General features: G+C 34.3%; 2 protein-coding genes and 1 long non-coding RNA gene across 34 annotated transcripts; 1 reads left to right on the top strand and 2 right to left on the bottom strand.

The window, feature by feature from the left end:
* Positions 1–2449: 2449 nt before the first annotated feature.
* Positions 2450–15074, bottom strand: LOC112697316 (uncharacterized). 32 transcript variants are annotated; one of them, XR_011862596.1, is made up of 11 exons: positions 14613–15062; positions 14147–14462; positions 10533–10630; positions 10261–10399; positions 7479–9797; positions 7199–7396; positions 6685–7022; positions 6078–6414; positions 5759–5908; positions 5470–5687; positions 2687–2746 (listed from the first exon to the last, which is right to left on the bottom strand). XR_011862596.1 is itself a non-coding variant. In XM_072197513.1 (4 exons), the coding sequence occupies exons 2-4, from the start codon at positions 14327–14329 to the stop codon at positions 9722–9724; spliced, it is 357 nt and encodes a 118-aa protein (XP_072053614.1). In that variant the 5' UTR covers positions 14330–14462; positions 14613–15062; the 3' UTR covers positions 9139–9721. The 32 variants fall into 32 exon arrangements, 2 of the variants coding, with proteins under 2 accessions (XP_072053614.1, XP_072053615.1); XR_011862595.1 differs by lacking the exon at positions 5470–5687 and having other exon boundaries at positions 2450–2746; XR_011862588.1 differs by lacking the exons at positions 5470–5687; positions 10533–10630 and having other exon boundaries at positions 2450–2746; positions 7125–7396; positions 14613–15074.
* A 74-nt stretch (positions 15075–15148) lies between these two features.
* Positions 15149–17006, top strand: LOC112697319 (uncharacterized). Its single transcript, XR_003151198.2, has 2 exons — positions 15149–16733; positions 16839–17006. It is a non-coding gene; the product is annotated as an uncharacterized lncRNA (long non-coding RNA).
* A 429-nt stretch (positions 17007–17435) lies between these two features.
* On the bottom strand, positions 17436–20108 carry LOC112697318 (CASP-like protein 4A3). The gene is made up of 3 exons (XM_025750446.3): positions 19135–20108; positions 18349–18484; positions 17436–17825 (listed from the first exon to the last, which is right to left on the bottom strand). The coding sequence occupies exons 1-3, from the start codon at positions 19920–19922 to the stop codon at positions 17637–17639; spliced, it is 1113 nt and encodes a 370-aa protein (XP_025606231.1). The 5' UTR covers positions 19923–20108; the 3' UTR covers positions 17436–17636.
* Positions 20109–24557: the final 4449 nt, after the last annotated feature.

A 24557-nucleotide genomic window follows, 5' to 3' on the forward strand; every position in this document is an offset into this window, starting at 1 on the left:
TCTAGCCAAACTGACTACAAAAACACAATCTTTGTCTCCTGCAAGCACAAATCCCAACGCAGGTGTGGGTCCCTTTGCTCGACATCTTCTGCCTCTAGCCTTACGTGCACATTCTTTCATTTGACAAGTGGACTTCTATACATGTAGAACAAACTGCCAATCTACACACTAGCAAAGCCCTTTTTTTATAGTTCAGCTACACATCGAAATTTTTTTGGCAATAAAGTCTAATCAAGTTGGTCTAAACTCAATAAAAACTATTTTTATTACACCAGCGTGTACACATGCGTTTCACTAACGCAAACATATCCTTCTTCGTCTTCACATTCCTTCTTCTTCTTCGCGTTATTCGTTCTTCTTCTTCGCATTCCTCCTTCTTCGCCTTCGCATTACCCTTTTTCTTTTTTGCGTTCTTCCTTCTTCTTCTTCTTCGCATTCCTCCTTCTTCTTCGTCACATTCATTCTTCTTCTTCGCGTGTTTTCTCTCAATCGTTGTTCTTTTATTGCTGCTGTTATTGCTGCATTTTTTCTTTTTCTCCTTAGTTTAATTGAGGTTCATATGGATTCAAAAATAAACTCGATGCGTTTTTATAGATGATTGAGTCTTTTTGATTACTTATTCCAAACTGAACTAATTTCGATTCATTTGTGGGTTAAGTGAGGTTCACCTGATGCTGTTGTTAAGTATTGATCAAGTTTTTTATTCTTTGAGTAATTTCGGTTCATTACTTAGTTTATTTGAGATTCATTTGGATCCAGAAATGAATTCGATGTGTTTTTGTTATGATTGAGTCTTTTTGACTGCTTGTTCAAAACTGAACTAATTGAATGGAATGAAATGGAATCTAATGCAATTGAATAAAGTGATAATGAATAATTTCATTCTTTTTATTAAAAAATTTGGTCAATACTTATCAGCAGCATCAAGTAGACCTCAATTAACACTGCACACAAATGAACCGAAATTAGTTTAGTTTTGAACAAGTAGTAAAAAGACACAATCATCAACAAAACACACATCGAATTCATTTATGGATCCAAATGAACCTCAATTAAACTAAGAAGTGAACCGAAATTAGAACCAATAAAGATGGCATCAGAGAAAATATAACCAATAAAGATGTTAACAAAATATTGGTGTTATTGGTGATGACGATAATGAAAGAAAAAGAAGAAGAAGACGAAGAAGAATCTACGTGCGCAAATTTGAAAGAAGAAAAAGAAGGAGGAGGAAGAAGAAACAGAGAAGAAGGCGCATGATTTAAAAACAGTTATAACAACTTAGCTAGACTTGATTAAGTATTTTGCTTGGATGTTTTATGTTTTCATGTTGATTCTATTTGGAATGTTCTTTCTGAAATAGTTTCTATTTAGTTTTTTTTATATTCGCACCGTTATTTATGAAAACAATTTTTTTATTTGTTTATTTTTATAAGTGTATCATCAAATGATTACGTATAAATTGAAAGTATTTCATTGTAATGAATAGCAATCATAAACCCTAAACACTACAAGTTATTTACACAAATAAGTCCAACAAGTCGTTTACATTTATGTGTCTCTGCACGCTCTTCTTCTTCTTCTCCTTCTTCTTTTTCTTTGTCACCCGTAACATTTCGTCTTCTTTTTCTTCTCTTTCTTTTTCGTTATTTTTCTCTTTTGTTATCATCGTCACTAACACCACCTCCTCCTTCTCCTCCTCCTCCTCTTCCTCCTTTTTTTCTCATTGGACTTTCTTCTCCTCCTTTCTTTTTCTCCTTCTCCTCCATCATCTTCATCATCATGATCATCATCGTTATAGTCATTGTTGTCTTCTTCTTATACGTACCGTCGTTATCGTTATTATCGTTATTGTTATTGTTAACGTAGAAATTTTGTCATATTGATGACGTTGCCTGATCCAAAATTTTTGCCATAGAATTTTCTCAAGTTTCTTCTTGTTTTACTCTCTTAACAAGAATAAAAAGAAAAAAAAACAAACAAAGAAGAAAAAACACATAATGCTGCAAAATTTCTTAGAAGAAGATGAACCTACATTCATTCAATTAGAAGAAATAAAGAAATAAGGAAAAAAAGAAGAAGAAAAAAATGTAGCATCAAAGAAAATATTTTGTGTATTTGTAGCAAATTTCGGTGTAAAGCTAAGATATGTTTGTGTATTGTTAAGAAATTTCGGTGTATTTGTATTGATAAGTTCATCATATTTAAAACTCTTCCTCTTCCTCCTCATCTTTTGTTGCTTCTTCTTTTTCTTTTTCATCATCATCATCATCTTTTTTTTCTATTTATTTTTTTCTTCTTGTTTTACCTTCTCAAGTTTCTTTTTGTTTTACTCTCTTAATAAGAATAAATATAAAAAACTCAAACAAAGAAGAAGAAACACATAATGCTGCAAAATTACTTGGAAGAAAATGAACCTATATTCATTCAGCTAAAAGAAAGAAAGAGATAAGGAAAAAAAGAAGGAAAAATGCGTCATTAAAGAAAATATGTTTGTATATTTGTAGCGAATTTCGATGTAAAATAAAGACATTGATGTGTATTGTTAAGAATTTTGGTGTATTTGTATTGATAAGTTTTGCATAATTCAAAACTCTTCCTGTTCCTCATCTGTTGCTGCTTCTTCTTCTTATTTTTCATCATAATCATCATCATTATCATCATCATCATCATCTTCTTCTTCTTCTTTTCTTATTCATCTCTTTCTTCTTGTTTTACCTTCTCAAGTTTCTTCTTGTTTTACTCTCTTGAAAAGAATAAAAACAAAAAAAGTTAAATAAAGAATAAAAAGAAGCATATAATGCTACAAAATTACTTGGAAGAGGATGAACATACATTCATTCAACTAAAAATAAGAAAAAAATGCAACATTAAAGAAAACATTTGTGTATTTATAGCAAATTTCAGTATAAAACAGAGACATTTACGTGTATTGTTAAGAATTTTCGGGTTTTTATACTGATAAGTTCTACATAATTCAAAAATCTTCATTTTCCTCCTCCTCCTCATCTTCTGCTTCTTCTTCTTCTTCTTTTTCATCATCATCATCTTCTTCTTTTTTTTCTTATTTATCTTTTCCTTTTTGTTTTACCTTCTCAAGTTTTTTCTTGTTTTACTCTCTTAACAAGAATAAAAACAAAAATAATTAAACAAAGAAGAAGAAACACAAAATGCTGCAAAATTACTTGGAAGATGATGAACCTAAATTCATTCAACTAAAAGAAAGAAAAAATAAGAAAAAAAAGAAGAAGAGAAAAATGCATCATTAAAAAAAATATTTGTGTATTTGTAGCAAATTTTGGTGTAATACTAAGATATTTATATGTATTGTTAAGAATTTTCGATGTATTTGTACTAATAAGTTTTGCATAATTCAAAATTCTTTCTCTTCCTCCTCCTCATCATCTTCTACTGCTTCTTCTTTTTCTTCTTTTTCATCATCATCATCATCATCATCATCATCATCATCATCATTATCATCATCATCATCATACTTTTCTTTTTTTATTCATATTTTTTTCTTTGTTTTACCTCCTAAAAAAATACACAATATTGCAAAATCAATAGAAAGAGGAGAAAAAAAATACAGTAACAACAGCAGCAATAAAAAGAACGACGAAGAGGATAAAACACGCGAAGAAGAAGAAGAAGGAACACAAAGAAAAAGGAGGAGAAATGCAAAAAAGAAGGAGAAGAAAAAGGAGGAGGAGGAGGAAGATTAATGCGGGATACAAACATTGGAGGAGGAACAATGTGATTTTGGTTGTTTCTTTCGTGTTAAATGGATATTTTTGGAATTTAGAGTTTAGGATTTATGATTTTAGATTAAGTGTTCAGTTTTTAGGGTTTATAGTTTAGGATCCCGGTTTAGAGTACAGGGTTTAGGATTTTGGGTTTAGATTCCAGGATTTATGGCTTAGGGTTTAAGGTTTGGATTTATGGTTTAGGATTTTGAATTTATGGTTTAGGATTTAGGGTTCAGGTTTAGAGTATATGGTTTAGGTTTTGGGGTTTATATTTCAGGATTTATGGTTTAGGGTTTATGATTCAGATTTATGGTTTATGGTTTAGGGTTTCGTTGGTTTAAGGTTTAGGATTTACCGATTTACGGTTTAGGGTTCAATATTTATTTTTAGGATTTAGGGTTTAGTTGGTTTAAGGTTTAGGGTTCATGTTTTAGGATTCAGGGTTTAGTGTTCATAGTTCAGGTTTTTTATGGTTTAGGGTTTAGTGTTTAGTTGGTTTAAGGTTTAGGGTTTATGGTTTAGGGTTTAGGTTTAAGGGTTCATATTTTAGGGTTAAAGAATTAGGATTAGGGTTTATGTTTCAGGATTTAGGGTTTTAATATTTGCGGTTTATGGAATATGGGTCTAGTCTGTACGATCTTTTGGGTTTAAGGTTTAGTTGGTTTAATGTTTAAGGTTAAGGTTTAGAGTTTATGGTTTATGGTTCATGATTTAGGATTTAGGGCTTAATGTTTATGATTTATAAAAAATGGGTCTAGTGTATACGGTCTTTAGGTTTAGGGTTTAGGATTTGGGGTTTAGAATTTAAGATTTATGGTTTATGGGCCAGTATTTATGATTTTGAATTTCGTACGTTGTGTCCGTGATAAATGGTTTTTTTTATGTTAAATGGATTTTTTGTGTTTACAGGATGTTTTTCTATGTTACTATGATATGTTTTTTTTCGTGTTAATTGAATGTTTATTTTGTGTTATTATGATATTTTTCCGTGTTAATTTGTGGTTTTATATTTAAACTGGTATTTCAGATTTTTTTTTTGCACAGTATAGTGGTTCGTTTTATATATGTAATTAGGAAGGTTTTTATAGTTTTTTAAAAAAAAAAACTGAATACAACATTTGGTACAGGAAGATACTGAAATTTTTTAGTTTGCCAATGACGACATGGAAGAGGTTCATAAGGTTTGACTTGCAAATACAGAAACCATATTTTCTTGAAGTGTTAAACTCCTAACTTTTACTCAATTATGTCTTATTATTTGTGTTATAGATGCCTAACCATGATGGCATTTGTTATGAAGAAATCCCAGAACTAAGAATGGTTTTTGATGTGTTACAGCAGGCACAGGAATTTTATGCAAGTTATGCTAAGAAAGTAGGCTTTGTTACCAAGATCAGAAACACAAACTATGACAAATCCAACAAGGAACTAAAGTTATCCATCAACCAATCCATCCATTGCACTCGTGAAGTGAATCGAGTATCTCGAGTGAAGGCAGCAACTCGAGCACATAAGATATAGGCTACCAAATGCAACAAGGATGTATGTCATGTTGGACAAGGAAAAGATTATTTGGATGATGTAAAGATTAGAATTAAGGCATTTACATCTATGTTCGTCTAAATAGTCAATCCACTACCATCAAAACAGAGAGCTTAGTATCCATGTTAAGTGTGTGATTGAGGACAACGACGAGGTTCGAATACGACCAAACAAGACATACCTTGCACTTACTAATGAAGTAGGTGGTTGTTCGAATTTGAATATCTTAAAAAAGGATGTCAAAAATGACAGCTTCAAAGGGCTCGGTGTTCCAAGGATGCAATAGTTTAAATTCATTTTTGTATAGTCCGTTTTACAAGCTCTTTTTTTTAATTATGTTTAAGTTCTTGCCACAATTTTTCATACTACGAATCTCTCATTGACAAGATGCCAGTGTTCCTGTATATAAAAACTTACACTAGTAAGAACATCATTCATATAGAAATGTTTAATATGAGAAAGTCACTTACCTTTCCAGCTCAGCAAGGCACTCTTCCAAATTGGTTTTACTCTGTGCCTTGTTCAAGGGGGAATCTAGTTTCATTTTGTTGGGTTCATTTTTTGCATTTTCAATTATGTTGGTTTGTTCATTAATTCTGGCACCATCATGTTCAGGGACTCTAACAACATCAATAAAAACAAGTTGTTAGTCACAACATCTACATTTGGATGAACAAATATACTTAGTAACTAAAAAGAACATGATTTATAATATAAAAGAAACACTTAATATAACATAAAAAAACATCCATAATGATATATTTTATCAAACACTAAAGCTACGGATACTTTTCTTGTTGATTAGTCACTTCATTGGTTTCAACTGTGATTCGTTCGACAACGTATGTTTGTTGACATCATTGGATCCGTTGTCCTTTTCATCTATATTGTTGTTCTGATGAATGATTTTGTCATCCTCCTTCTTCGTCTTACCATGCCTGCGACTAGCTTGATTCAAGCGGCGTATCCTCTTTACAATGGGCTCAGTATCCTCGTCAACTTCTTCTTCAGGTGATGACACTTTCTTTTGCTACGAAGTATCTTTTTCCTTAGTTTTCTTTTGCGGTGTCCTTTTTCGCCTTTTCTTAACGAAAGTGACTTTTTCAAAAAGCATCGTAAGACAACCCTATTCAAGAAACACCAAAATTAACCAATGCCATATAAATACATTGAAATAGTACAAAGGCAATGAACGACAATCTAAACAACATTCAGTTAACTGTTTTGCTGGCCATAAAAATATTCATGGCTTTGGTTCTTCACATTGTTTTAGCAGGCCACTCTTTAGCTATTGAAAGTATAATATCTAATTTGTATTACCACAAACAACAACGGAATTATATTCATAGTTGAAAAAATTTCATCTCAAGTTCTCTAAAATAACCTTCAGTCTTACCAGCAAGGCATACAAGCATCCTTTACAGGTCTAGTTGTGTCTAAGCTGGTATCTTTGGATAGCCTTTTTTAGCCAATTGAAGATTTTCATTGGCTAGTTGAACCAACTAGGATCTGAAACATCTAGAACAGGAGAAATATGCCAAAGAGACAAGACTTGTTGTGTTATTGGGTAGAGGAACATCTGCATCAAAAGCAATATAAAATGTCTTCGAAATTCCATCCTATTAGCTTCACTGCCCATGGAGCACTCTTATATGTAGTCGTGAAGTTCTGTTGCTGTTGCACAGTTAAATTGATTCTTTATTGCCATGTGCGTTGGGTTCTCCTTGTCAAATTCTGAAAAAGTCATCCCCTACCAGATTCAATATTTTGAAAAGTAAGAAGCACAAATAATCTTAAATGATATATCGTTATGGAATAACGAAAGCAAAAGTTTACTTATCAACTTATGGCAACCCAAAGATTTGCCCAATTATTGCAGCATTAACTCTGATGGTATCAATGTCCAATACCATTTTATTTGAGGCTAGGTCATATGATCTTGCCAATGCTACCATGATTTTCTGCTTTAATGTCCATCGAGGGGTAAATCGTAAAAACTCAAATTCCATGGCATTTATCTCCAACGACTTTGCCTCAGCATTAGACTTTGTAAGCTGCTCAAAGATACTAAGTATGTAACTTGGAGTGCACCTTGTTTCCACCAATTTCTAATAACATATACAATTCTTAATGTAACACCACAAAATTCATGATAAAAATAAAGATAGATACAAATGATAAGAGTAATACCTTTTTAGGTCCGCCTTCTTTTTTTCGACGACCATATTGTTGATTGGTAAAACCTCAAAATATAAACAAACATCACGAAAAATATACGCAATATGTGATACGTAAATAACTCAACATAATGAATTAAAACACATGATACAATGTCCATTCAAATTTTACGATAACCAACACAAAATACATGGCTAATAAAATAAAAACCATCATTTTAACATAAAAAAACAACCAAATATGAGAATTTAACAATCTTGAATCGTAAACTATATATCTAAAACCCAAAATTATAACCCTAAAACTAAAACCCCACTCCTTTCCTCCAAAACACTATAAAATAATCCCTAAACCCTATACTCTAACTCGAAAAGCCTAAACCCTAAACCCTAAACAAGAAACATTAAATTCTAAACTATAAACCCTCCATTCAAACTTATAAACCCTAAACACTAAATCATAAATCATAAAATCTAAAAATAAAATGCTAATTCTAAAACCATTGAATTGTATCCAAAAACACTAACCATAAAAACCCAAAGCTCAAACCATAAATACATTAACAAATATTATTCAACTCTTAATTAAACAAAGATATCCAAAATTACATGAGATTAAACAAATGTTTGTATATATAAAGGTTTCATGTTTTTGTATGCATTACTATTAAAAAAATCTTTAAACTAACATCCATAACATATAAAAAATAAGAATACAAAACACTGAAGCCAAAAACCATTGAACTACATACTAAAAAAACGCTTCCGAAATTATCTTACAAAAGACTCCAAAAAATATATTTAAAAAATAGCCGAAATAGTATAAAAAAATAACAGAATAGCACAAAAAGAAACAACACTAAACCTTTGATAATAACATCAATTATTACATAATAATAAAAAAATACAATTTGTAACAACCGTGAAAAAATTTTTAAATAACATTCTTCACCCATTAAAAAAGATTCTAGAACACTCAAGCAAAAAAACTATTGAGCTACATTTTAAAAAATACATTCAAAATTTTCTTAAAAAATATTATAAAAATATATGAACAAAACATCTAAAACATTATTTAAAAAAAACTAAATAGCACAAGAAGAAACAACACTATACCTTTGATAACCACATCAATTACATAATAATAAATAAACTAATTCCACATACCAATTCATGAGTTCGAAAAAAAAATCAAATATATTGTAAAATTGATACTTTAGTTATAGCAATTAGAAAGCCAGGAACTAAATTGGGCGCAACTCGCCAATCTCAACGACCAAAGTGAGACTTAACTCATTTTTTCCTTTTCTCTTTCCTTTCTACCTTTTCCTCTTCTGAAATCAAAATTCTCTTCCTAAATACCATAACACCCACCAATTTTGATCTAACTGGATGTAAGAGTTAAACCATTTGGATGTGTATTAACAATATTACCTTCCAATTTAGACATAACATTAGATGCATCCGTTGAAAAATTAGTCATAATTTGAATCCCAAATTCATCTTATAATTTGCAAAAATGTAAAAAGGTTCCAAGGCTTAACTGGAAGCCATGAACCAAAATTGAAACTTTGATGAACAGTGAACACCCATCATCAAATGTTTCTCAAAGTTCAAATCTTTGGACTTCAATTAACATCTTTCTGCTAAAAACTTTCATGGTCAGGTTCAGGTTTGTTGAAACATAGTTTTAATTATTGCCACCCATCATCCAAATACAACTATTAATGAGTTAACTCCCTCACCTCTGGAGATGTCAGAAGATGAAATTAAAGCAAACCCATTGAGATTAACCACCAAAAGTTAATAACATTGGATCTTCATCGTTATCTTCAGTAACAACTCATAATAAAGTCTCTTTGGTACTGCAGCCATCAATGCCGCTAATGAGGAAATAGAGACTCGCCGCATTGTTGTTCCATCTACGGGAGCCATAGTTATGTTTTGCCTCATACTCATACTCGTCTAAGAAAAAAAAGAAGATTTTGATCGAAGGTAGATCTAGCCATTATTGAATTCATTATCGGCGGAAACTGGCGAAATTATGGGATAGGAAAACTAAAGCTAAACTATTTTTCTTCCTCCTACTCCAATTTTTCATCCTCTTATTCTTTGTTTTCTTGTTCTTGTTCTAACTCTTCATTTTTAGCTTTCTCATAGTTGTAGATTCTAAACTTTACTAAAGAACCCTCTCTTTCCAATCCCAAGATTTGCTCTCCTAGGGTTAGAGAAGTGTAGTGCTAAACATCCATTTTTCTATCGTGAAAGCCTCCGTCCCTGGTCGTGAGCCACCCCAAAGTAGCAACTAAGAAGGCATAACTCTTCTTTGGTCCTGAAACAAAACATGGCAGGTGAGTTAGAAGAACAAAATCATCAAAACACTAATGGAACAGTGGAAGAAGAAGAAGCACTGGTAATATATGACGATGAAGACATCTCTGAAGGAGTGAAAGACTACAAGAAAAGCATAGTGGGAAAGCTCATTACCAACAAACACATTAATGTAGCCTGAACACATTAATGCCTTGCTGCTAGTGAAGAGACCGGAAAGGAAAGAAGAAAAAATGGAGGAAGGATTAGACAATGATGATACTAAAATATAGATTTGGGGGTTGCCTGAACACTGTAAAACCCCTAAGTTAGGGAAGAAAATAGCGGCATGTATGGGAGATGTAAAGGAGTGTGCCATATACGAAGTAGGACGAGACCATAATAGATTTGTTAAAGCTACTGTCAAAATGAATATGGAGACATAGTTTAGGAAAGAGATACATGTGGGAAGAAGATGGACTCACTTGGGTTGACTTCAAGTATGAACAACTACTAACATGTTGCTATTATTGCGGGAGAATGGGTCATGAAGAGAGCGTGTGCGAGACAACAACAAAAGATGTGGAGGAATGTCAGGATAGTAACATGAGGCTGGAACCATGGCTGAAGGCAGATAAGGTAGGGAAAAAGTGAGCAAGAAAACCAGGAAAGAGATATAGCACCATAGCACGACGAAGGAAAAAATAGAAAACCAAAAGAAAAACTCACTGAAAAACTTATGGACAAGTTGCCTAACCTGACAATGTCGTCGGAACCAATGGTCATGATATTGGAGAAGATTTTGGCCAACCCCCTGTCACAGCAGCCCAAGTAGCCACCCATCTGAGAGTGGATCTGGGACATGTTGACAAAAAGGGGATAAAGCGAAAAGAGTTTTCAGTTGAGCTAATACGAAAAGAACTAAAAAGAGAAAGAAGAATGGAGGGAAATGGAAAGACAACAAAAAAGAGGAAGAAGTAGTCAACAATAGGAAAGGAGAAGAAGTGAAAGAGCTAGAAACCAAGAAAGGAAATGATATGGAGATAACACACACACTTAATGACATAACATATCAGCAGCTAAGGGGGAGAGGAAAAATAGTAGGAAATGGAAGAGGCAAGCCAGGGAATCAATCCCTAGCAAGGAAAACAAAATAGAGCTAGTTGAAATGAAACTGAAGAGGAAAAATCGTGGAGATGAGGGGGAGAAAGGAGAGGGAACAGAGCCACAAGCAAAGAAGATGCCGATGGAATTTGAGAGCACAACGACGGAGGCTGCTGGCAGCCCTGCCAAGCACCATGAATATACTAAGTTGGAATTACCATGGGCTTGGGAACCCATGGGCAATAAGAGCTTTTCACAAGCTCTTAAAACAGGAAGTTCTCAACCTTGTCTTTTTACATGAGGTATAAAGGAGAACTACAAAATGTTGTGGGAGTTGATTGTCACAGAGAGGGACGGCAAAGAGGAGGGGGGTTGGCTTCTCTATGGAACAATTCTTTGGAGGTCAATATAATGTGTATGTCTCCAAAACATATAAACATAGAAGTCAAGATCAAGGGAATAGATAAATGGTGGAGAGCGCGAGTTTTTATGGCTGTCCGGAAAATCAAAATAAACATACAAGCTGGAAGCTTCTCAAGACACTAGGCCAAGTCACCAACAGGCCATGGATGGTATTTGGAGATTTAACCAAGTGCTGAGCCAGCAAGAAAAAAGTAGAGGAAACCCTGTTACTTTTGCACATGTGAAAGGTTTCTAGGAAGCGGTTCAAACAAGAGAGTTGCTCGATTTAGGCTTTGTCGGACACTCTTTTATGTGGACAGGCAAGGGAGAACAATATTCAGGAAGACTAAACTGAGCGTGTGCAAACATGGACTAGAAAGAAGTGTTCCCAAAACTATTGTCCACCACCTTAATAGGTATAAATCAGACCACTGTCCAATTCTTTTAGATCTGGAAGGTGACAAAAGAAAGGTAGAAGAAGGGTGCATAGATTTCGTTTTAAAGAAATTTGGTTAACAAATGATGAATGCCAAAAGGTGGTGGAGGAAGCTTGGAAATCAAACACTAATAGCATCCATGAGAAGATAAAGCTATGCGGAGAAAAGCTAGACAGTTGGAGAGGAAAACTTTGGAAATATACCCAAGAGGATCAGAGAGGCACAAAAAACCTTGAACCAACTAAACACTTTAACACAAAGTGAAGAGTTTTGAGAAGAACAAGAAGCATAGAAGTATATTTGGATGAGCTCTTAAAGGTGGAAGAGGTGTGATGGAGTCAATGCTCAAGAGCGAATTGGCTAAAACACGGGAATTGAAATACCAAATTCTTTCATCACAAAGCTTCACAAAGAAAGAGGAGGAACCGGGTGGATGAAATTGTGGATGACAAAGGTTTTAAGCATGTTGAAGAAGAACATATTGATAGAGTAATGTCTGATTTCTTCGAGAGGCTGTTTATATCAGAAGGAACTTTTGAGGTAAAAGAGGTTGTAGAGGTGGTGATAAGGAGAGTTGATGAGGAGAAATTTAATATACTAAATGCCGACTTTACTAAAGAGGAGGTTTTCCAAGTCTTGCACTAGATGCACCCTACAAAGGCACTGACCCTGATAGAATGCCAACTCTTTTTTATCAAAAGATGTGTAAGGTTATGGGAGTGGATGTCACGGGAACGGTCCTAAGAATCTTGAATAAAGGAGCTGCCCCAAAACCATTGAACCACACACACTTATGCATGATTCTGAAGGTGGAGAAACCAAAACACACAAGAGAGTTCATGCCTATTTCTTTGTGTAATGTGGTGCTAAAATAGCAACCAAGACAATGGAAAATAGGATGAAACTTATTCTTCCCATGATTATTGGGGAGAATCAGAGTACTTTTGTTTCCGAGAGGTTGATAACGGATAATAGCTTAGTGGCTTGCGACATCTTCCACTACACGAAGAAGAAGGTGACTGGCAAAAAAGGATACACTAGGATGAAACTTGATATGGAGAAAGCTTATGATAGGATTGAATGGGAGTTCTTGAGGGAGGTTCTACAAGCTATGGGATTCTCGAAGAGATGGACCCAAACAATCTGGAATTGCATCAGCATGACATCCTTTTCCATTTTCATAAATGGTAGCCCCAGCAAACCATTCCAACCCTCAAGAGGATTAAGAGAAGGGAATCCGTTATCCCCTTATCTATTCATACTCTGTGTGGAGGTTTTATTAGGAATCTTGGTGAAGGCACCAAACAGCAAGATCATACAGGGAATAAGGATAATTAGAGACAACCTAGAAATTAATCATCTTTTCTTTGCAGACGACAGTATATTGTTTACTAGGGCATCAGGCCAAGCTATTCAAGCAGTCAAGGAAGCTTTAATTTCTTATCAAAGTGCGTCAAGACCACGAATAAACCTTGAGAAGTCGGAGTTGTCTTTTAGCCAAAATATAATAACTGACAGACAGATGATCATTCAAGATTGGGTAGGGATAAAGGCTATAAAAAGACACTCAAAGTACCATGGACTACTAACCTTTGTTGGAAGATCGAAGAAACAGGTTTCTTACCATGTCTAAGAGCAAGTTTGGAAGAAGTTGTTATCGAGAGTTGGAAAAGAGGTGTTAGTAAAGTCAGTGGCTTAAGCGATCCTAACGTACATAATGAGCTGTTTCAAACTTCCAACAAGCCTATGCTAGCACATCAGATCAATGATAAACAGATTTTATTGGGGATCAAAGAATGGAGAACGAAAGATACACTTGGTCAATTGGGATAAGCTATGCAAGTCAAAGCAATAGGGAGGCCTAGGATTCAGAGACATTGAGCCGTTCAACACGGCTCTCTTGGCGAAACAAGGTTGGAGATTAATGAAGAACCCAAATTCCCTAGCTTCCAGGATTATTGGGGGAAAATACTATAGGAGGAAAAAATTTCTGAACTCAGACTTAGGCTTCTCACCAAGTTATGCTTGGAAACGTATATGGCAAGCCAAAGGTGTAGTGGAAAGAGGAGGATACTGGAGGATAGGAGATGATAGAAATGTGAGGATATGAAGGGACCCTTGGCTACCCAAATAGAATGGCTTGAAGCCATGGACCACCCCGAATACATTGGAACATGATTCTACTATGTCAGAGCTTATAAATCAAGAGGATAAGAGCTAGAATTGGGAAGCAATTAGAGAAATCTTTTTACCATTTGAAGCTTAATAGATTACTGAAATCCCTATTTCTAGGACAGACCAATCAAACGTTTTCATATGGAAGAAGGCTAGGGATGGGAATTTCAGAGTCAAAATTGCATATCATGACATTTAAACACAGAATTAAAACCTTCATCTAGTCCAAAAATAGAGAGGAGGAGGAAAGTACCTGGAAAGAAGTGTGAAAGACAAAAGTTCTGCCAGGAGTCCTTAATTTTCTGTGACGTCTACTCCAAAGATCCCTCCCAACAAAAAAGAACCATTCAAGGAAAGGAATAGCAGGAAACCCGACATGCATAAGGTGTTGGAGCCATGAGGAAACCAAATCCCACTTGGCCAGAGACTGTACCATTGCTCGAAGATTTTTGTTTACATCCCCTTTTAATTTGAGGACTGAAGCATCAGACAGTCAAAACTTGAAGATATGGGTAATTGAGATGATGCAAAAGCTTTAGGAGAAGGAGAGATCCCTCTTTAGCTTCCTCCTGAATCAGTTATGGAGAGCCAGAAATCTGTTAGTTTTTGAAGGAATTGAGTCACAGGTTGATGAAGAAATTGGAAAGGCATGGAAGAATTGGAAAATTTTTTTGAAAGCACATTTAATTGAATAGAAGAAGATAAGACCACACTCTAACCTGCTGGCAAAATCAAGAAGCAGATGGAATTCCCAACCAAACTCCCTATTCAAAATAAATGTTGACGCAACAGTTAGGAAGAGCAATCCGAGAGGAATTGGAGCAGTGGTGAGAGACTCTTTGGGCCTTGTCTTAGCTGCAGCAATATAGCCCATCCCTTTCAGCGTACAAGTTTATGAAGCAGAAGCATTGGTTGCGTATTTTAAGAGTGAATTTTGCAAAAGATTGTTGCTTCATATATGTCATTTTGGAGAGCGATAATCTAAAAGTTGTGAACGCTTTGAAACAAGGTAAAGTCAATGGAACTTGTTTTGGCTCTCTCATCACTAATACATTATCCTTGTTAGGAGAATTTAGAGCAATTAATTTTAATCATGTAAAGAGACAAGAAAATATGGTAGCACATGAGCTTGCATAAATGGCCCTTACTAATCCTTATCAAGTGTGGATAGAAGTAACCCCACATTAAGTTCAGACTTTAGTTATGCTAGATATTTTACTAATCATTGAATGAAACAAGCTTTTTCTGTCCAAAAAAAAAAAGAATTCTAAACTTTGTTGCAAAATTGTTTTGATTAATTATAATTTTAGATTTGAAAATTTTAAGGATTGAGTATGTTGGGTGATGATGGATATTGTGTTAGTATTGTTGGTGATGATAATAGTAGCGATTCTTAGAGAATTTTAGAAGAAGAAGAGGTAGAAGAAGAAAAAAAAAGGGAGAAGGAAAAAGAGTAAAGGGTAATAATTGCATTTTAAACAAAATTAACCTATGATTAAGATTTTTGTTAGTTTTATCAACCAGACCTAATATTTTATGAATACTAAATTAGTTTTAGTGTGTTATGATTAATTTTGTCGACACTCACATTTTAATGGTCAGAAATTGTGATTTACTCATTAAAATATGTTATTGCAGAGTGAAAATACTAATTGCATTAGGAATAGTTCAACCTCCGTTTTTTATTTTTTATTTATTTTTTGTTTGAACCCTAAACTTTTGAGGTAGAGAGAGATATACCATGTGAGTTAAGGCTCATCCGCGTTTTTCATTCAATTATTACTTCATAATATCACTGTATTATCCGTGACTGATAATGGGTCTACCCCATGTAAGCATACTTTTTTGGTAAGTAGAGGCTAATAAAAAAAAAGAAAGCAAAACAAAAATAGCGATAAACAAAACAAGGATGAGTCGCCTAAATTATATTATCCATGAGCAATACGGTGGTTGTAGCCAATTTCCTGTATTTCATTTACTATGTGCCCCAAATTTTTGCCAACCAGTCAGCAACATTATTTGCACTTTGTTGTATTAACACAAAACACAATTCCCAACTTCTATGGTTCTTGAGTTCGAAATTTTTTTGTAGCAAAGCCTTCTCTTCATGTTCGCCAGGGAAGCACTAATGACTAACAAGAAGAAATGTATCCATTATTCCGCCTCACAGATAACATGGTTGCCACCAATCTCTAAAATAAAGTCATCAACAGACTACTCCAAATCGCCCAAATTTCTGCACAAAGAACACTAACTCCTGGCATTTTACCGGATCTGGCGTGAATCCAGTTGCCATATTCACCTCGTAGAACATAACCAAATCCAGCCAGCTCTTCTTCCTTGAATACACTTCTATCACATTTCAATTTCAAAATCCCATGCTCAAGTCAAGACCATAAACTAGGAGGCAGTTGAATCAGTTTATGGATTTTGAAAATTTTTCTATTTTGAAAGTTTTTGCCATAGCACACACTTTGAAACTAACCGAAAAAGCAGAGGAGCACTTATTCTTGATGAGTACTTCATTTTTGTCCAGCCAAATGCACCACAAACCCGCTACAAATATGTAGAAGTTATCACCTGCAAAACTCTTTAGAATCAAGTCTTGAAAGTTTGAATATTGGTGGGATTTGAGAATCCCAAAAGGGTCCAAACAACTTTTGACTTTGAACAATTCCTCAAGCAATGAAGGATAATCTCAGGGTGAGCTTGAGATCCAACGTAGCCAGTTTGCGTTGATATCGAAGAGCAGCGGTAAGAAGAGCATTTTAGCTCCCAACCAAAGAGCAAGTTTGAGTTTCTCCGAAATATGCAGCTTCCAAAGCCACCTCCAATCCTATGTATTTATGTTTAAATATATGTTTGATCTAATTTATTTTAAATGTGTATATTTATATTTTAACATGTATTTTACACTGATAGCTGATTTTTCTTGTTGGTTTAAGGGTTGCTGCATGCACATGCACAAGACAGAGTTCGAACTCCTGACACTTACTTAATTGGACGAGTAAGCTGACCACTCGACCAATCCAAGTTGGTTACTAATAACTGATTTTAATGTACATGTAGTATTATTCATTATAAAAATACCATTTAGCGTTTTTGCTAGTCTTATTAAAGAAAAGTGTTCATTGGTGATAAACAAAAATTTTAGGTATTTTTTTAATACCAATCTTGTTAAAAAAAAAACAGGTTTATCCATTCTAAAAGGATTTTGGATAGTCAACAAGCTATAACTTAAATAACATAGTCTTTCTGTACTCATCTAAATGGTAGCGAATTCGAATCTCCCTATTTTCGGTAAAAAATAAAAAAAAATAAAAAATTTTGAATGAGTATTGTTTTATTCTACTAATATAGTAATACTTGTCTCCTATTATATATTAATAGATGATCTGAGCGTTCAATACGTGACATGCAAATGAACTAAGCATCTCAATAGTCAATCCTAGTACAAGATTGACATATCTAAAAATTTCCCATTTTTTACATAGCAAATCTTCTTTCAGAAAATTGGGCACATGCCATTTCCAAAACTGATATAACAACAACCAACCCACATATTTATATACAATATTGCATAATGTTTGTAAAGCTATCTGAAACTACTAGGATGGAACCTGATGCAAGATTGTTTGAAGGGAAAGAACACCATAGCAACTAAGAGTTGCATAAACTACCGGAATGTACACATGATAGGATAGGCTAACAGGAGACTGTGAAGCAGAGAAAAACTGCATAAACTATCTAAACCTACAAAGGATAGAACCTGATACAAGTGAGGTGAAGGCGAAGGCCACAAAGGCCACGAAGGACAAAACCACAGATGCATTTGCCATGTCCGGGAATTTATCCTTACCCCAATTGGACTCCCAGTCATAAGCTCTAGTGGCAGCCGATGATGATGCCGACATTAGAAGATATGTCAAGATCTGTAATTGAAAACAAGCAATTCCTCAGTTTCTTTATAAGGTAAACTAGATAGCACGCCTTTCCAGATCATGATATGTGAGGCAGTTGCAAGTTCAATTATACCAAGTATGGACCACTAACAAATACTGACATAAAACATGTAGAAGCAGCCTGAAGCTATAATAAATAGAATATATAGAATGATATCTAATAATCGGTTATACACAATAAAAATAAAAATAAAATTTCAACCAAAGCTAAAATCAACACAGTGGAAAAGAGTGTAAGAAGGCATCAAAGAACTTTTTCCAAGAGCAGACCCCAAAAATTCTCAGCTGGATTTCCCAGCAAGTAGACTCAAGTTTTCCCTGTGGTCCCCTTGTTTATTACTTTTCATCATAAATCACCAGCACCAATCAATACTACAACAATTTTCTGAGTCACCATAATAACCAAAACCCAGAGATGGGGCTACTGTTTGTACAGTACTAACTAATGAACTACATAGCCATGAATTAAAACCTCTGAATGTGGGATAAGTACCTGATCCATTACAAAACTGAATAAAGCCCTCAGCTGGTGCTCCACAATGTGCTTTCTTGTGAAAATGTACTTCACTAGATCACATATCTGCAATACGGAATACATAAACCCAATAGCATTCACTGACAAGCTGTACCTGCAAAAACCATACACTAACTTTTATGTGTGTTCAAGCATGACTTGATAAACTAGCATTCACAGAAGAACTTTTGAATTAACCAACCAATTCAAGCATTACTTCATTGGGAAATATCATATTTGAGCATCTGAAATCCCATAGGGGGCATCGCTTTCCTAGCACCGATTTTTCCATACTTGGGAGTCAAATCAAGACCACGGTTAAGGGGAAGGAGTATGTGCCCCCAATCGAGTGACCAACCATGGGTTGGTTCCAATCAATCATGCTATATGTACGCCAAAAATCAGCCACCAAATCAGTTACCCATGTAAAATACATATTAATACAAAATATACATTGAAAATAAGTTTTTTTTTTTTGGTGACTACATTGAAAATAAGTTTAATAACACATGCATTTATACACAAGTATATGGTGGTAATTTGGTGGCTGATTTTTGGCGTGCACTAAACATTTTTTGTTGCAGACATTACTGACAACAAGAATCAAAATCCACTCTAAAGCACACTAACAACTTCAATAGCATAACAAAGAACCAATTCATAAAATGGGGAACCAAACCAATAAAAATTCACATAACAGAATATAACAAAAATAAAACAAAAAGCACAGAAAATAATTTTTATTTTAATTACTTTAATATGTACCTGAATTCCTTGTATCTATAGAAAGAGTCCTGTGCCCAGCCCTTTCGCTTATCGGCAGCCAGTACTGAGAGAGACATCAAACAGGATGCAAAAGTGGCGATTCGAAGACTCAGCAGAACTTTGTTCCACATCGCTATTTTCTTAGACCTCAACATACTCATCACATCTGGTCTCAACCGCCGATTAGTTCCGCCGCCTCCGCCGCCGTTGCCACCGCCATCACCTGCGGAGGCTTGTTTGACATCATTGACGCCGATGAAACCCTCTTCCGCTCCGGGATCTACCCTGGTGACCACGTTAGGCTCCACCTGGAACCGATGAGCCACCACAACCGGCACCGGCGCCGGCACAGGAGGGAACCTTTGGTCTTCGATTGGAGTGGCTTCGTCGCGGAGGGAGAAGTGGCCATCGGAGATCGAGGATTCCGGCGAGAAAACGGCTGGAGACTTCCTCGGCGGCGACGGCGAAGAGGACACGTGGCCGGTGGAGGAGTGGCCAGAGGAAATCGAAGAGTCGGAGATGGAGTGAAGCGGAGGCGAAGGGGATTTGCGGGTTCGTAGTGAAGAGGAAGGAGGAGAAGGAGAGTGGAAAGTGATGGTTGAAGATGAAGGTTCGGTGAGTGGGTTTTGGTGTTGATTTTCATTGTTACTGTTTTGGTTTTGGTTTGAAACTGAGTCTGATGCTACTGCTTCTACTTCTTTTTCCATTGTATTTGATTCTTTTTCTTCTACTTTTTCTGCGACCTCCTTTTTGGCGTCGGGATAGGCTAAGCTTTCTTTTTCGCTCATCGTATATGCTAGTTTTACCACTCAACTCTTGCCACTCAACAATGGCCACTATAAGATTTCCACTTTTGAGTTCGGAAACGGCCGATGGTAGGTGCTCTGTCTAATTGACAATCACACACAGTTTATTATCACGGCCATTACTGTTACTGTTACATGTCTACCGTCTACGCGTGTATGGCGACGTTCAATTATTTTGTACGGAATAAATAGGTATATCTAATTACGCATATTACTTTCATAAATATAATTAATTAATCATAAAAAAATTAAAATAATTAAAATTTTGTGTAAAATGTTTTATATTATTAAATAAATTAAAATTTAATTTAATTTAGAAATAAAAACATAACCTAATTAAGTTCATGAGTAGGAGCTAAATCTTAAAATAATTCTTAAACTTACACTCGAGCTTTAAAATAATTCATAAAGTTAATAATTACTCAAATTCGTCTCTCAACTTGTACTCTGGAACTTGTAATAGTTCAAGAAGCATTTTTTGTTCATCAAAACCTTAAAACGACATCGTTTTAAACAAAAAAAATTAGCGTAGAACTCCTAATTTAAAAAAAGAAAAAGAAAAAAAATATAGTGTAGAGCCTCCACCCCCTCCCAATTTCTAATTCTCTGTTTCCTTCCCATCCTATCCCCAACCCCTTTCCTCTCCCAACCTTCTCCTTTCTCTTCTTCATTCCAATCCGTCCCCTTTTTCTCCTCCAACCCTTTTCCTTCTCTAACCTGAGATCATTCTCCTTCCCCTTCTCTTTTCTAATCTGATGTCTTCTCCCTCTCCCTCCTCAACCATACTCTCATACTCACAAGAGATCTCCTCTACCTTTGTTGTCGCCGCCTCTCGCTGGCCTCCATTTCGCTGCCACCATTGCTCACCAGCCTCCATCTCCGCTTGGTCTCCCTCTTCTCTTCTTCGGCATGATTCTTTCTCTCAACTATGGTGATTTTTTTTAATTTTTTTAGTTATTCAATCATTGTTCTTTAATGTTCTGAATGATTATTACTGCTGATCCTGTTTTAATGTAACAACAATAGTTAATTTTAGTTATTTTCTATTCTGTAATTATTCTTTTTTTTGTTACTATTTTTTGTTATGCTTGTTGTTTAGGTTGATTGATGCTTAATTGCTTACTATTTAAATTGATTGATCTTTTTTAATTAATGGTGAATTTTTTTTGTGATATTTTGTGTTGTTAATTTTTATTTTTGTGATCTATTGAAGAAGAAAAAGGAGCACATAGTTGAAGAAGAAGAAGAAGGGGGTTGCTATTTTTTTTAATATAAAACGACGATGTTTTTCTATGCTTCTTTTTTTTTCTTTTTTTTCTTTTTTTTTTTGTTTTTTGTTCAAAACAACGTCGTTTCAAGGTTCCGATGAACGAAAAATGTTTTAAGGACTACTATGAGTTTCGGAGTACAAGTTTAGGGACGAATTTAAGTACCTATTAACTTCATGGATTACTTTAAGGTTCGAGTGTAAGTTCAAAGACTACTTTAAAACTTAACTCTCACGAGTAGGTTAGTATTATTCTACACATTTTTTATTTTGAAATTAAAACTATTCATCTTTTTCTGTTATTTTATTATTAAGGATGAATATGTAATGTGTTACCATTCCTGTCAATTATATTTTAACACATTTTTTCAATTATTCTCCACGAACATTTTTTTCATAGAAATCATTTATATTCATGTGTGTACGTTTTTTTGTGTTGTTACTGTACGTTCTTGTTCTTGTTCTTCTTGCTGCACGTTCTTCTTCGTTATTTTTCTCTCTTGTTTTTGTCGTCACTAACACCACCTCTTCCTCTTCCTCCTCCTCTTTCTCATTCTCTTTTCATTGGAATTTCTTCTTCCCCCCCCCCCCCCTTTTCCTCTTTCTCCTTCATTATTAGTTATCTTGTTGTTGAAGATAATGAATAATTCAAGTTCAGATTGTCAATTAAACTAAAACGAAATTGATTATTATTTTGAATCCAATCAAGTAGCTGACGTGTGGTTTGATTCTAGTTAATTTTTTTCGTTAGTAGTTTATGATTCTGTAGGTGAATAATGTTTCATCGTTGATGGTTTGAATTGAATGTAATGTAAAAATTATGTATTAAAAAAATATTTTTCTGTATTTGCAGCAATTTTGGGTGTAACACGAAGATATTTAGGTGTAACACAAAGATATTTGAGTGTATTCTTTAAGAATTTTCGGTGTATGTGTGCAGATAAATTCTGCATAATTCAAAACTCTTCTTCTCCCTCTTCCTCATCTTCTGTTGCTTCTTCTTCTTCTTTTTCATCATCATCATCATCTTCTTTTTTTTTTCTTATTCATCTTTTTTTTTCTTATTTTATCTTCTCAAATTTCTTCTTGTTTTACTCTTTTAACAATAATAAAAATAAAAAAAATCAAACAAAGAAGAAGAAGAAACACATAATGGTACAAAATTATTTAGAAGCGGATGAACTTACATTCATTCAACTAAGAAAGAAAGAAATAAGGAAAAGAAGAAGAAAAAATGCAGCATTAGAGGAAATATTTTTCTGTATTTGCAGCAAATTTGGGTGTAACACGAAAATATTTGGGTGTATTATTTAAGAATTTTTGGTGTATGTGTGCTGATAAGTTCTGTATAATTCAAAATTTTTCTTTTTCATCTTCCTCTTCTTGTGCTATTTCTTTTTCTTTTTTTCATCATTATCACCATCTTTTTTTCTTATTCATCTTTTTCTTTTTGTTTTACCCTCTCAAGTTTTTTTTTGTTTTACTCTCTCACCAACACCACTTTCTCCTCCTCATCTTCTTTCTCCTTCTTTTTTCATTGGAATTTCTTTTTCTCCTTCCTTTTCCTCCTTCTCCTCCATCATCAGTTATCTCGTTGTTGAAGATAATGAATAATTCAAGTTCAGATTGTCAATTGAACCAGAACGAAGTTTATTATTTTGAATCCAATCAAATGGTTAAGGTGTGGTTCGATCCTAGTTAATATTTTCGTTAGTAGTTTATGATTCTGTAGGTGAATAATATTTTTTTTTGTGAAAGTTGTTGTTCATCGTTGATGGTTTGAATTGAATGTAATGTAAAAGTTCTACATAAAAAAATATTTTTCTGTATTTGGGTGTAACACGAAGATATTTTGGTGTAACATGAAGATATTTGAGTGTATTGTTTAAGAACTTTTGGTATATGTGTGCTAATAAGTTTTGCATAATTCAAAACTCTTCTTCTCCCTCCTCCTCATCTTCTGCTGCTTCTTCTTCTTCTTTTCATCATCATCATCATCTTCTTCTTCTTCTTCTTTTTTATTTATCTTTTTTTATTATTTTATCTTCTCAAGTTTCTTATTGTTTTACTCTTTTAACAAGAATAAAAACAAAAAAATCAAACAAAGAAGAAGAAAAAACACATAATGGTATAAAATTACTTGGAAGACGATGGCCATACATTTATTCAACTAAAAGAAAGAAAGGAATAAGGAAAAAAAGAACAAAAAATGCAGCATTAGAGAAAATATTTTTCTGTATTTCCAGCAAATTTGGGTGTAACACAAAGATATTTGGATGTAGCGCGAAGATATTTGGATGTATTGTTTAAGAATTTTTTTTATATGTGTGCTGATAAGTTCTGCATAATTCAAAACTTTTCCTATTCCTCCTCCTCATCTTCGGCTACTTCTTCTTTTTCTTCACTTATTATTTTATATTCTCATAATTCTTCTTAAGAAGAAAAAATCAAATAAAGAAGAAAAAAACATAATGTTATAAAATTAATAGAAAAAGAAATAGAGAATGAGGGAAAAAAATACAGTAACAACTACAGTGATAAAAAACAACGATAAAGATGAAACACGCGAAAAAAAAGGAGAAACATAAAGAAAAAGGAGAAGAAGGAGAAGGAGGATGAGGGGGAACGCGAAAAAAAAAAACGACAGTTGTGGTTTTGGTCGAAGAAGAAGAAGAAGCGTCTTTTATAATGGTGAGTGAGCGTGCTATGAAAACCGTAAAGTAGCGCGCGTATTAACACACTCATATAGGTGAACGTCCTTTTTATTGAGTTTGGCTCAAATTATATATGACTTGTAAACAAAAAAATGCTTGTATGTGTAGTAAATTTACATTTTTTTATGGTGAATGCTATCCTACCCTCTCTAAAGTAACATATAAATTATCCTCTCTGATGTGTCACATTTTAATTGGGTGTTTATTTTAACCTGAGTTACTTTCTCCACTCTTTCGTCGTTGTTGTGCCTCCAAAGCATCACCGTCTCATTGGTGTTTCGTTTTTTCTTCCCAAATCATTCTTCTAGAAAAGGTACTCTAACTCTCTCTAATTGCGTTTACTCCTCCCTACTCCTTGGTCGTCCTCATTACGCCTCCCAAGCATCACGGTCTCGTTGTGTATCTTATTTTATCTTTCCAAATCATTCTTCTAAAAAAGGTACTCCAACTCTCTCTAACTGCATTTACTCCTTCCTATTGTACTCCTTTATTGTCGTCGTTATGCCTCCCAAGCATCACCGTCTCATTGGGTGTCTTGTTTTCTTTTCTTAAATTATTCTTTCAAAAAAGGTATTCCAACTCTCTCTAATTGCGTTTTTTCCTTCCCACTTCTTTGTCGTTGTCGTTGTGTCTCCT

Source organism: Arachis hypogaea, chromosome 6 (genome assembly GCF_003086295.3).
Source record: "Arachis hypogaea cultivar Tifrunner chromosome 6, arahy.Tifrunner.gnm2.J5K5, whole genome shotgun sequence".
Lineage (NCBI taxonomy): Eukaryota > Viridiplantae > Streptophyta > Magnoliopsida > Fabales > Fabaceae > Arachis > Arachis hypogaea.

Bases quoted from the DNA above. Each gene is read 5' to 3' on its own strand.
- LOC112697316 (XM_072197513.1), bottom strand. From the start codon at position 14,329: ATGGTACAGTCTCTGGCCAAGTGGGATTTGGTTTCCTCATGGCTCCAA. The intron at 10,631-14,146 runs GTACTTTCCTCC...AACATGTCCCAG, and splicing joins TCTTTCACACTTCTTTCCAG to ATCCACTCTCAGATGGGTGG. The intron at 9,798-10,532 runs GTTAGGCAACTT...GTTTTGTTTCAG, and splicing joins GGTTCCGACGACATTGTCAG to GACCAAAGAAGAGTTATGCC.
- LOC112697318 (XM_025750446.3), bottom strand. From the start codon at position 19,922: ATGAGCGAAAAAGAAAGCTTAGCCTATCCCGACGCCAAAAAGGAGGTC. The intron at 18,485-19,134 runs GTACATATTAAA...TGGTTTTTGCAG, and splicing joins TATAGATACAAGGAATTCAG to GTACAGCTTGTCAGTGAATG. The intron at 17,826-18,348 runs GTACTTATCCCA...TTTCAATTACAG, and splicing joins TCAGTTTTGTAATGGATCAG to ATCTTGACATATCTTCTAAT.